At 39.3% G+C, this 13,848-nt stretch overlaps 1 protein-coding gene across 1 annotated transcript in view; it reads left to right on the top strand.

The window, feature by feature from the left end:
- LOC108993628 overlaps positions 1–13,848 on the top strand; it is a 61,732-nt gene that overhangs the window by 42,787 nt on the left and 5,097 nt on the right. The window contains exons 7-9 of the mRNA XM_018968608.2: positions 8,308–8,465; positions 11,217–11,385; positions 13,344–13,806. Of these exons, the coding sequence (XP_018824153.1) occupies positions 8,308–8,465; positions 11,217–11,385; positions 13,344–13,806 (790 nt within the window). The remainder of the gene's footprint in view (positions 1–8,307; positions 8,466–11,216; positions 11,386–13,343; positions 13,807–13,848) is intronic.

A 13,848-nucleotide genomic window follows, 5' to 3' on the forward strand; every position in this document is an offset into this window, starting at 1 on the left:
CTGAAGGCTCCGGCAACTGCTCCGGCGTCTTCTGTGAGCATGATTTGCAGCAACTCTGCAGTGCTTGCAGTGAGCATGACTTGGAGTCCACAACTTCACAGTGCTTGCAGCTCCCAAAGGATTTAGATTCATCTCTGAGATGATGAATGGTTGTTGAAGAAGGGGAGTGGGTCAGTATGGGTTCTTCTATGGAGTTGGCCATAGAATCTAAATCCTTTACATTGGTAAAGGAGGGAAGCATGTTGGCCATTACTGAAAGGAGTCGAAGGGTGATATCTAAGTTGGTTCTGGGTTCGACAACAGTGCAGTGGCTGACCAAGGCCATAGAAGCGTGTACTAAGGATAAGAAACAAGATTTTTTCTCCACTGTCCGGGAAGGTCGACGTAGTTTCACAGCACATCGCTGCTCGAATGCTCGTGGACGTTATATGGCGGTGGAGGAGTATGGTGATGGGGGGAGGAGGAATTTTATTTTCATTCCTGAAGAGGGGGGCAGTGGTTGGAGAAGGATGGGGGAGGTGCTGCGTCATTTTTCCTTCGGTAAGAGAGGGAGTGACGGCTTGGAAGGACAAGGTAGTGTGGTAGGGAGGGAGAACTTGGAGAAAGACCCAAGTACATCCTCCTCGGTGGCGAGGCAATCCTATGCGGCAGCTCTAAAGACGGGACATGCTTCGGGGGGTCAGTGTGTGGGGGGTCTGCCAATCACACCTCAAGACCAGCTTCTCGAGATGCACAAGTCTCTAAAGGAGATGGAAACCCAACTTGTCGAGTTGAAGACAGCGATAATTTTCATGTCTACGAAAATAGATCGGCTTTCAGCTGGAGGCAACAGGGTGGTAAGAAACATGATAGGCCCGAATCCTTTAAACTTAGAAAAAGGAAAACGGAAGATCGGATTCGGTCCTGTCCCTATAACCAGATCCAGGAGAGTATGGCAGGTCAAAAGGAAATCTGGGTTATTTGAAGTGGGGTCTACATCGGGTATTGGCGTAGAGACATCAGTAATGGAACGTCATTCGCCTCGTGTTACACAAGATAGATCGATAGTCGGTATTACACCCTTGGTTCCGGAAGAAACTATGGCTCCTTCGTTAGTGTTGAAGGAAAAGGTGTACTGCCGAGGTCTGAAGGAGATGTAGGATCCGCTATCATCCCAGAGGTGAAGGGACTTGTTGTCACCCCAGAATCTCCAATGGGGACCCCGATACCATTGGAGAGAACCAATGGAGTTACTGGAGAACCAATGGGCTTGGCGTTGGTGCCTTGTGTAGAGGATTGTCTAGAGTCGGGAGTGCAGGTTGATGGGGACATTGTGGCTCCCCTGGTCTCTCTTCCTCCAATAGCGGATTGGATTATGCCTAAAGTTAACGAGATTCAGCAGTTTGTGGGAATTTCACATGGAGGATGTGAAGACAAATTTAACGAACTAATTACTACGATCGAGGCAAGCCGCACACTTGAAACCAAATCAAGCTCCAAGAAAAGCAGGGAGTTACAGCGTCTCTTTTCGACAATCAACTACGATGCTAAGGGTGGTAGTTCAATTAGAGGGAAGTCTAAAGGGAGGGTATTGTGAAGATAGGTATCAAGGTGTTGGGGTTGGTGTTCGGGTAGAGTTTTAGTTCTACGAGAAACTAGGATTGGGGTCGGGTCTGATGTACTTTGGGTTGGTTTTTTTATGGGTTTTTTGGGTCATTAGGGGCTTGTTGGGTCATTTTGGGTAAGGTGTTTTCTTGTATACATTCAGTGTACTTGGTTTCTCCTTTTGATATATATAATATTTTTACTTATAAAAAAAAAAGAATAGACAAAAGTCTAGGTATACGAGACATATACAAGAGCGTTGCCTTAGCGTGCTAGTTCAACGATGCAAGAAATTCATGGAAACTCATTCCATTGAAATCAATTGCAGCCGACCAACGAAGTAAAGTATTGAAAAACAATTTCCTAAGCTCTTCCATCGATTGCTCTCGATCTTCAAAGCTTCTGTCATTCCTTTTCCTCCAAATACACCACCATAAGCCTATTGGGACCATCTTCCATATTGCTGCAATATGAGAATTACTCGGCATCACCCAAGTTAGTCCCACCCGAGTGAAGAAGTCGTTCCATAATGTCATGGCAATCTCACAGTGAAGTAATAAATGATCAACTGACTCCCTACTCTTTTTGCACATACAACACCACTCCATGACAATGAATCGACGTTTTCTTAAATTGTCGAGTGTGAGGATCTTCCCCATTGAAGTTGTTCATACAAAGAAGAGTGCCTTTAAGGGTGCCCTTGTCTTCCAAATGCTCTTCCATGGTTGTATGTGTGTGCATGGCTTGATAGAAAGAGCAGACAATGAACTTCCCTTTTTTGGAGTGATGCAAAAAAATATTGTCATCCACTTCCCTCCTTATGTGAGTGGAATATATGAGATCATAAAAGTCTGAGATTGTGTTGACTTCACAATCATGTTCATTTCTGAAAAAGTGACATTCCATTGAGGAGCACCATTTGATAACCAATAGGTCCACAATTGAGGCTTCTTTCATTCTTGCTATGCCATAGACTTCTGGATAAGCTTCCTTGAATGGCTTGCTGCTACACCATATGTCATGCCAAAATTTGATTTTGAGTCCATCACCGACCTCAAACCGGGTATTTCTAAAGTAGACATCTCATCCTTTTCTTATGTGCTTCCAAAGCCCAACCCCATATAGCCCACTTACCTCATTTGAGCACCAACCTCCCTACGCTTCACCATACCTCGAGTCTATGATATTTCTCCACAAGGTCCCCCCATTCTTGGTGGTATTTCCACAACCATTTGCCCAACAAAGCCTTATTAAAAACCTGTAAATTCTTGATACCCAAACCTCCTTTTGATATGGGGGAGCATATTGGTGGCCCCTTTTACCAAGTGAAACTAAAACTCATCATTCATCCCCCCTCCCCCCACATAAGAAATCTCGCTGAAGTTTCTACATGCATTGGGCCACCTGGGTAGGAAGCGGGAATAATGATAAGAAATAAGTTGGTGAGTTTGATAGAGTAATTTTAATTAAAGTAACCCTACCACCTTTGGATGGGTACATCCTCTTCCAGCTAGCCATTTTCCACTCCATTTTCTCTAATACATCATCCCAAATTGATTTCGATTTGAATGGTGCACCCAAGGGGAGGCCAAGATATTTCGTTAGCAAATGAGATATCTTACATATTAGTAACATCTCCCACTGGAACTAATTCTGATTTGGTCAAGTTCACCTTCAACCCCGCAGTGGCTTCAAAGCAAAGAAGGAACAGCCCTCAAAGCTTGAATATGATCATTTTTTGCCCCACAAAATATTAAAGTGTTGTTGGCAAATAATAGGTGAGATATACTTGCCTCCCCCGCTGAAAATCCATTGAGGAAGCCGCCCTCCACAACTCTTGAGATCGTCTTGCTGATGGCTTCCGTTACAAAAACAAAGAGTAGTGGAGAAAGAGGATCACCTTGTCTCAAGCCCTGTGAACTTTTAAAGAAGCCCATGGGGGTGCCATTCACCAAGATAGAGAAACATGCTGTTGAGATGCAATGAGTAATCCATGAACACCATTTCGAAGCAAAGCCACAACGCTTAAACATGTAGAGCAAAAAGCTCCAATTGACCCTGTCATAAGCCTTTTCCATGTCTAGTTTGCACAAAAGTCCCGGCTCTCCCGACTTAAATCTACTATCCAAACATTCGTTTGCGATAAGTACCGAGTCAAGAATTTTCCTTCCTCTAACAAAGGCTTGTTGGGGCTTGGATATTAGATTATCCATGGCCAAGCTCATTCTATTCGCCAACACCTTCGGCATGATCTTGTGCATCCCACTCACCAAGCTAATAGGTCGATAATCTTTTACCTCTACCGCACCGGGCTCTTTGGGAATGAGAGCAATAAAAGTTGCATCTAGACTTTTTTCAAACCTTCCGTTTTCATGGAATTCACGAAAGATGCCCATAATGTCATCTTTGATCACTTTCCAACACGTTTGAAAAAATGCCAAAGAGGAGCCATCCATACTTGGAGCCTTGTCACCCACCATACTTTTTACTGCCTTCTGGATCTCCACCTCTTTGAAGGGTTGCTCAAGCCGTGCTACTTCTTGTGACTTGAGACCATCAAAGGTAAGTCCTTCTAATTTCGGTCTCCAAGGAAATTCTTCTGAAAGCAATTGCTCATAGTATTTTACGATATGGTCCGTCAAGTAGCTATTAGTGGATTATATTTATTTGAATTAATTCTTATGTTTTATCTATGTATTTCAGCTATAGACAGCTGTATAGGATTTATAGGATTTGTAATTTGAATATTTAGATTGGGTAGATAAGTATGGGAAACATATCTTATCCAAGATTTGAATCCCTTTAGGATAGGAAGTCAGATTTCGAATTTCTGATCTGTGTAATCTATTTTTTGCTATTGTGGAATGAGAAGGAACAAGAGGAGGTATTCAGCCAAAGAAAATTGTTAGTAGCCACCCCATCTACCAATAGTGTCTCGATGGTATTGTTCTTCCTATGTGAATTTGCCACCTGAAGGAAAAACTTGGTGCATTTGTTCCCCTCCTTCAACCAAAAGGCTCTCGATTTTTGTCTCCAAGATATTTCTTCCAATAATGTAACCATCTCAAGTTCCTCAGACACTTGGACTTTACGAGCTTCTCCTCTGCGGATAGTTCCCTAACCTCTTCCGCGCTCTGCAATCTGTTGAGTTATTCCAACATAGGATGTTTTTGGCCTTCCACATTGCCAAACACCCGCTCATTCCAAGCCTTCAGGTCTTTCTTCAAAGCCTTCAATTTACTTTCCATGAAATAGCTTGGGTTTCCCTAAAATTGATATGAAGACCACCATTGTCGGACTCTCTCGATGAAACCCTTTGATTTCAGCCACATATTTTCAAACTTAAACTACTATGGGCCTCTAGGAATACCTCCACTATCAAGGAGGATGGGAAAATGATTTGAGCAAAGCCTAGAGAGTCTCTTCTGAATAAGATTCGGGTAGTGAGCTTCCCATTCAGGTGATACCAAGAATCTATTGAGCCTTGACCATGAGGGGTTGTTCTCAAGTATTTGACCAGGTGTAGGAACCACCTGCAAGAGGAAGATCTAGTAAATCTTGTTCAAAGATGAAGTTTGAGAATTCTACCATTTCCAAATTGGAACTAGAGCCACCCAATCTTTCATTCAGGAATTGAGTTACGTTGAAGTACCACCAATACACTACGGTAGGTCCCATATCCTGTTTACACAAGCCAACTCATCCCATAATAAGTTTCTTGCATGGTCTATGTTAGGACCAAAGGCACCTGCAATGGCCCATTGGAATCCATACACAACGTTCTTGAACAAACAAGCTACCATGTAGTCTCCTACACAATCTTCCATTTTCTCCTCCACCCTTTGATCCCACATAACTACAATGCCCCCCGAGGCTCCATTGGATGGCAAATGAGTCCACCCCACTTGACTACATCCCCACAAACTTCTAACTGTATTTAAAGTGATGAGTTCTAATTTTGTTTCTTGTAAACATACAATGTCTACTTTCCATTTCTGAAGCTGGTTTCTGATTTTGAGGCATGTTCCCATCTCACTCAGCTCCCTTACGTTCCACGAAATGATTTTTGGCTTCATAAAACTGCATCCATTGCCCTTCCCTTCAATCTTGCACAGCCTGAACACCTCTCTCTATCTTCGTAATTAACTGTCGAGTTGACTCTTTTTAGATCTCTAGCTCTTTTCTTTGCTGAACTGAACTCATTTTCTGGGGGGTTTGACCAGCCTTTATGGCTGTAAGAAGAGCCATGAATTGGTCCTCGAAGCCATCACTGTTGATACACAATGGTGAATCTCCTTAACCTTGTGCAGTACCCATTCTGACACTTGATGTTGCTTTTTTGACTTGGATGCACAGAATTCAGTGAGAGGACTTCCTCCCAGGTTTCTCTTTCACTGTCTGTGAAGCTCATCTGGGGTGCCTTCGTCAGGTCAAATCTCGACCCTTGGCTGTGTTCTCCCATATCCCTGTTGAGATCGTACACCACCATAGCCCCTTCCACTGCTGGAGGTATCCCAAATGTCTTTCCGTCACTTTCTGCTGCCTGGGTGTCCTTTTCCGCATTGGAAACATGTTCTACGGTCAAATCACAAGTCGCCAGTGTCCTTGCCGTTGTATCGTCCACCGGGATGCCGGCCTCCTGATCGTCGTGTTCTGGCGATGGATATTTTAGTTTTCATTTTTGTTCATCTCCCTTGGCATGCTGGTTATTAGCTTATGTTGAGTTTTTCTGACAAGTTTGTATGTTTGTTTGTTATTCCTTTCTTCTTCTTCTTCTTCTTTTTTTTTTTTCTTAATATCTATGTATGCTTTTGGTTATTGTGTTTGTTATGCTTATTTTTCTTTTTTTTTTTCTTAGGCCTTGGAGTTTTGTTTAATTTGGCTCAAACGTTAGTCACAATTGAGAGGAGAGTACCTATCAAAAACCAATTTAGAGGAGTCATTTGTGGGGAGGGGGCAAGGGATTCAAAGATTAAGAATCCTGATATTTGTTCATGTACGTAACATTCCTGACCTATGGGGAGGGGTGTTATAGTTCCCCCCCCGGGTCTTCTCCCTTGATTGGAGAGATGGCTACTGGAATGCAACAAGAAAAAAGAAAAGGATTCACATCCATAAAACAGATAGAGTCTGTTTTGAAGGCTTAAATCTGTTAAATTGAAGATAGAGTCTGTTATGAAGGCTTAAACCTGTTTATTGAAGAATAGGTGTCTCCAAGGTTTTACACTGAGTCTGTTGTATAATTAATTTTTTTAGGTAAAGTGGGCCCATTAGTTCAAAGCTTGAACAATAATTGACATAAAATCTATAATTGACATAAAATCTATTACTTGACTCAATAAAATTTAATTTTACCTATCAAAGAAGAAAATAATTAACATATAATAATTAGTTCATCAGCTTATAGACTGAGTCTGTTGTACAATAATTATGGAATCATATGGCCATGATTGGTTTGTAGAATTTTTAAGGATGTTTTAGAAGTTTTGAAAAAAAATTTGAGACATGTTTTTATTGGATTTTGTGAAAGTGAGTAGGAAAAATGAGAAATCGTTTGGATTTTTTTTTTTTTTGACAAGTAAGAAAAAGATTTTATTAATCCACATAATTAGGCGAGGCCCAGGTACACAGGAAGTATACAAGAAAATCCTACAAGCTAAGCGCTGCGAAAAGCAGCATAAAAGTCATTAAAATTTGTTCCATTCAATACAATAGATGATGCCCAAAGTAGCAATGGATTTTTTTTTTTTTTTGAAATGTGTTTTTATTAGAGTTTGTGAAAGTGAATAGGTAGTTTGAAAATTGTCTAAATAAAATTTTTGTAAGATGTTTTTCAGGTTTTTTGGGGAAAAATGAGAAAAGTTGTATCTAGAAAAATGATTAAGTGAGAAGCTTATTTATTTTTTTAGAATTAGAACTTTTTAAGACCATAGAATGTACCTGCTAATTATGACCTTTTCGGGATTTAAAAGATGTTTGGATTGAAGTTGAAAAATTCTTGAATACAAGAATATTAGTCATGCCCAAGGTCGCAATTGTGAATTTAAATACAAGAACAATTAGGCACCTTTAATGAGATAAATAGGCTGCTATCAAGTTTCCATGTGATCTAGTATGATCACCATAGTTCTGTAAGTTGAGGTGAGACTAAAGCATCTATCTCTTCTCACTCAGGCAAAATACATGCTTTTACAATTGTAAAAATCCTGCTTTAGTTTAGATATAAAATTGAGTTATGCTCCTTACAAGTATTGGTGTTTAAAATACCAAGACTTTTTTATGTATGCTGATGTGGCAGACTTCCACATCAGCAGACTTGTGTGTCAATAAAGATGCTTGCAAATAGATTTATTCTATAAAATTTGGATTTAAAGTGCCTCCATGTCCATTATGTTTCTTAGTGCTCTTAGGGCCGAAGATGGAGTTATTTAGCTGGTTTTGCCTAAGATAATACCTTACATTTTGCTGTATAGAAATTTTTCATTTTGCGTAGATTAGAAATATATAGATTTTTTTTTGCAAGTATACGTTAGAAATATATAGATATATTATGTGTTAGAACTAAAACCTCTATAAGCTTTTTAACGTTTTGATACAATTTTGAATTCAGCTATCATAATCTTTATAATTTAAATGATTAGTACGTGGATTAATAGAATCTCTTTCTTACTTATATAAAAAAAATTAAATGAGCGGTAAATAACATCAGTATCTCATGTTCAGGTTGTTAGTGGAGTGCTTTGCCAAGTACTGTGTGGTACCTGAAGCTATTCGGCATTTCCGTGCCCTTAAAAACTTTGAGGGGGGAACAAAAGTTTTACATAATGAAGGAAACCATGGGGATCCACTATCTTTGTATCTTAGGGCTTTATGTCGAGAAGGTACACATGTTTTTCTTAGAATAAATTCCTTGGCCTTTAATTTGTTGCACTCTTTTTATTACTTGTTGGCTACAGATTTTAAATCATACAACCCAAAACCCATGCAATTGTGTTGAAAAAGGTTAAGCCTATCTGGAGCTATATCTGCAAGCAAGGTAGAATGGGGACCAAACTGTCATTCATATACTTCTTCAAAGACTTTATGCTTTTATGAGACCAAGAAGCTGATTCCTAAGCTTCTTTATAGTGGGCATAACATTGTCCATCAAGTTCTTTTATATCGTCTCTAATCTCATCATTGTTAGGTCATTCATTAGTTGAATGAAGTGTAGAAATGCTTTCTTTTCTTAAGTGATCATGTGTTATTAATCTGATGCAAATAGGTTGGCAGACACTTTTTCATATGGTTTTCTGATGAGGCCATGAAGAAGAGTTCATGACTGTTAAAACTGTGTTATCTTCAATTTTTGCCTCAGAGAGTTTGCTTCTGGAGCTCATATGTAGCCAGCACTGGAGATAGGGCTTATTAGTTTGGTCTAGATTTCTAGTAGTTTCTATGATGCTTGGGTGTGCTTTCTTAGGTTTTAAGCTACAAACTTGTTAGGAAAAAACTGAGTATGTTTAAATATCCATATTGGTTTAACAATTATTTACAGAGATTTTACTTGCCAGGCAATTCTAGTAAGCTTAAAAATTTGGTTTGGTACATCTATTCTGTTGAGTGTGACATGCACAATCGACCCATTTATCTAATGTGCTCTCGTCATTTAATTTCAAATGACAGTGTGTTGGCTTTGATAAAAGTTTTATATTAGATATCTCGATTCTCATCAATTCTTTTGGGAGGAGTGAGCTTGTACCAACCTTTTCATATTACTGAAATGTATGAAGTATAATGAGAGGGCTTGAAATGTACCAACCCTTTGATGTTATCCTTTTATACAGGAAGTATACATGAACTCACTAAACAAAAAAGGGGAAAAGAGCTATAGAATCATAAAAATTAGAAATAGAAAAGGGAACACCATAATGGGCCTTTGTCCAATATACAAGGCGTTTAAAACATAAAACTTCAACTCCGATACCAGTCTTTCAAGATCCTCAATGCTACGCTGGTTTATTTGACTCCATATGCACCAGAGAATGTGTAATGGGACCATCTTTCACAATGAAACATGCTGATGGTGGCCAAACTGTCTATTCCAACAAGTGGAAAGCTCCAACACCTGTGAAGGCATCACCCGCTTAATCCAGAAGAGACTGAAAAAGATGCTCCATAGAAAGCTAGCAACCTCACAACGTAAGAGTAAGTGATGCCCCATCTCCTCATTTTTCCTATACAAGCCTCCTAAGGATGATACTATAATGCCATTCCTCCTCACGTTGTTCAAGGTAAGTATTTCTTTAGTGCTGCTGTCCATGCGAAGAAAACCACTCTTGGAGGAACCACATTCTTCCAAATAAGCTTCCGCGGGGCTCCTTGGCTTGATTACATAGCATCTTTTAGTATGAACTCACCTCAAAGTTGCCTCTCCTAGATGGGATACAAACCATTTTATCAACACTATTATGTTCCACCCCACATGAATACAACTTGTTGAAGAATGATGAGAAAAGGTCCAACTCATTTGCATCCCTAGTAAAGGCGACACCTGATTGAGCTGAAACATGCCGAGGATTACAGAGGTCTGCCACATATGCTTCCTTCATGCAAGCGATTCTATAAGGAATGGTAAGGTACTTTCAAGGATTGATCACAGTTGAGTTGTAAAGTTGAGAGAAAAGTGAGGAAGAAGGAGAAAGGCACAAGGGAAACATGAAAAAAGCGAACTACTATTGACTATCAGCATACATGTTTTTATACTAGGGTGACTATAGCATAATTACAACAATAACCTCATGCTATAAAAATAAGTAGTCCTTTATACAAATTACAGTAACTCTAACACTCCCCCTCAAGCTGGAACATATAAATCAAACATGCCCAGTTTCTTGAAAGGATGTGCGGTAATGGTTGGTGAGAATATCACCTAGCTTTTCTTTGGAGTGAGCAAAGGGAGTGATAATCTCTTTTCGCATTAATAAATCTCGAATAAGATGACAATAAACTTTGATATGTTTGGTACACTCATGGAAGATTGAATTGTTAGCAATCAAGGATAGTGGCTTGATTGTCGGAGTGCATCTGCATAGGAGTAGAAACATCAAGACCCAAGCCACGAAGGAAAGAGCGAACCCATAACATCTCGGAAGCAGTGTGAGCCATTTCTCTATATTCAACTTTAGCACTAGAACGGGCAACAACATTAATGCTTTTTTCTATGCCAAGTAACAAGATTACCACCAATAAAGGTACAATAGCCAGAAGTGGACTGTCTATCAGACCGACTTCCAGCCTTGTCAGAATCACTAAAACAAGTGATAGACAAATTAATAGTTGGTTTGTATAACAAACCTCAACCAGGGTCACCCTTCAAATAACACAAGATACGAAAAACTGCATCAAAGTGAGGTTGCCGGGGAGCAAGCATATGTTGACTAACCACTCCAACAGCATAAGTAATGTAGGGCGAGTCACAGTAAGATAAATTAACTTCCCAACCAATCGACGATATTGACTGATATCTGTGAATAGAGAGCCAGCTAGAATAATCTGGTAGCTTTAAACTATTTTCTTTTTGCTATGTTCATTTTTATTCCTTGGACCAAAACTTAGAAATGTTTCTTAGCTAGAAGTCATTTTAATTTCAGGCAGGATTGTTGATTTGCTAGAAGCTTTAGAGGCCATGGCGAAAGATCACCAACTAATGCCACCGCGTGCCATGATCATGAGCAGAAAGTACCGGACTTTGGTGAGCTCATGGATTGAACCACTACAAGAAGAAGCGGAACTTGGATATGAGATTGATTACATTGCTAGGTGTGCTTTATAATGAACATGCTACAATCGCTGAAAAGTCCACTTTTCTCTATTTATTTATTTAGCAATTTCACTTTGGATTAAAAAGAACTTGTCATAAATTAAAAGCATTTATTTAGAAATTTCATTTTCTTATGATTTGTCGAAAGTATTAATAAGCATGCCTTATAATTCTCAACTTTCTGTTTTTCAACATCTTATTTTCAGACTGCTTAATCCTCTGGTCAGTCTTGCACAGCTACATTGTTTCTCATCTGCATCAGTATAATATCAACAAATTTTATTCGTTTGGAACTGCCCCCTTGTTCTCATTAGCTTGTAAATTATTTTATGTTTTGCTCATTCAAGTTTATAAGCTTTCTTTTTTACTATTGTTCTGAGTCTAACTAGGACCAAATATTAACGTAAAATGGTTTTCGAACACTGGGATAGAAATGGGCACTCTCTCGCTCTCTCTCTATATATATATATATATATATTCCTCTTTCTCTTTCTTGCTCCTGTTTCTTTCTTCTTCAAGTCTGTGCACTGTCCTCTTAATTATGCCATGACTTGCCCACACATCCAACATTTTCCTATTCAAATGCGGGAAGCATTCCTACGTGTTAAAGCTTCCAACCCAAAAGCTTTAGCCACTCAGTGGGGAGCCCAACTGTAAGAGCCAGCTGTCAAGTCAGACACCATTGTTTGTGCTGCAAATAGAGGTCTTTTTTTGTAATATTCATTCCATACTTGGTGGATATATTACTGTTGTATACCTAAAATTAGGGATTCTAATTGATATTGTTGATCCCATAATTGGGACATAGATTTCATTATTTGTTCAGCTGTATTCTATTTAAAGAGGATTGCTCTATGAGCATATGGAGAATTTCCAGCAACTCTCATCTTTGTTTTAAAACCAAGTAAAGAAACCAGCACTACCCTTCTAAGTTTGAGAGAAAGACACTTAGGCCTGACACTTGGAGTTCAAGAACAAACAATTTGGGATCCAATATTATGTTAGAGCATTCAACCCAAAAGCTTCACCTAGTAGACAGAGAGGTCCAACAAATACATATACCCCTAATCAAGCAGGCACTTGACTAATGCGGGATGAGCCATTATCCCGGCAGCACATAATCATTTAAATGCTGCTCAGGCAAAAGCCCTAATAGATTGTAGCTAAATTGCTACTTTTGGTTGTCAAAAGTGACCTAATCCGTCTGTACTGTGATCATCCATAGGCCACGGACTTGGATCTACCAAATGATAAAAATGCCTGTGCAAGATCCAATTATAAACTATAAAGCACTTCCATCGGTTACATGTAACCCTGGTAAAGAAGGGCTTTTGGGGTCTTATGATCACCCCCCGCCTCTCTCTCTCTCTCTCTCATTGTAGTCCTAAACTGAAAGTGTCCTCTGACACCAGCCCTCCATATAGGCAATATAAGGCAAATTTCCAAATGTCATATTTCAAATATGTTCAATGGTTCTGAAACGTATTAATTTATACATATGCATGTATTACTGTATCTTTCTTCAATGTACTTAGCATATATATAGATGTATGCATACACAATCTCATACACAAGCCTATCTTTACTACAAATTCGTTGAGAAAGATTTTGCTTTCTGCGGGAATAAATAGTGAAGAAATATGCTTATAAGAACTTTAGAAACGAAACGGTGTGATAACTTGCTAGATTTGGATCATCGAATTGGGTCATGGAAAGTAAAGAATCGAAAGGGAAACTTGAGATTCTACAAGGTCTTTGGTGGAAACAAGTGATTCACTGTCGAAGAATCATAATTCAAATCTAGAACAGGAATGAAAGGATCTTGTCATTTTTTTTCAAGTTAATTTTGCCTCTTTTTATCTTTTTATTTTTTACAGGCATGTGTTACCGCTTGTCTAATGCATATCCTGATACTAATTCTACTATTAAGGTATTAACTGTCTTTGCATGTTAATAGGTATATTGCAGAGGGTGGGCTTACTGGTGAGCGCAAACGATGGGTGCCTCGAAGGGGAAAAACTCCTCTTGATCCAGATGCTGATGGATTTATATACTCAAATCCCATGGAAACCTCCTTCAAGCAAAGATGTCTTGAGGATTGGAAGGCACACCATCGAAAGCTTCTGAAAACCTTACAGAATGAAGGAGTTTCTGCTTTAGGGGATGCATCAGAGTCTGATTATATCAGAGTGGAGGAGCAGTTAAAGAAAGTTATAAAGGGTCCCGACCAGAGCATTTTAAAGCCCAAGGCTGCGAGTAAGATGATTGTATCTGAATTGAAGGAAGAACTTGAAGCACAAGATCTTCCGACTGATGGAACTAGAAATGTTCTTTATCAGCGTGTGCAGAAAGCAAGGAGAATAAACCGCTCTCGTGGTCGGCCCCTTTGGGTTCCTCCAGTTGAGGAGGAAGAAGAAGAAGTTAGTCTTCACTTATCACTTTTTTTGTGCTATTTAGTCTTT

Source organism: Juglans regia, chromosome 11 (assembly GCF_001411555.2).
Source record: "Juglans regia cultivar Chandler chromosome 11, Walnut 2.0, whole genome shotgun sequence".
NCBI classification, from domain to species: Eukaryota; Viridiplantae; Streptophyta; class Magnoliopsida; order Fagales; family Juglandaceae; genus Juglans; species Juglans regia.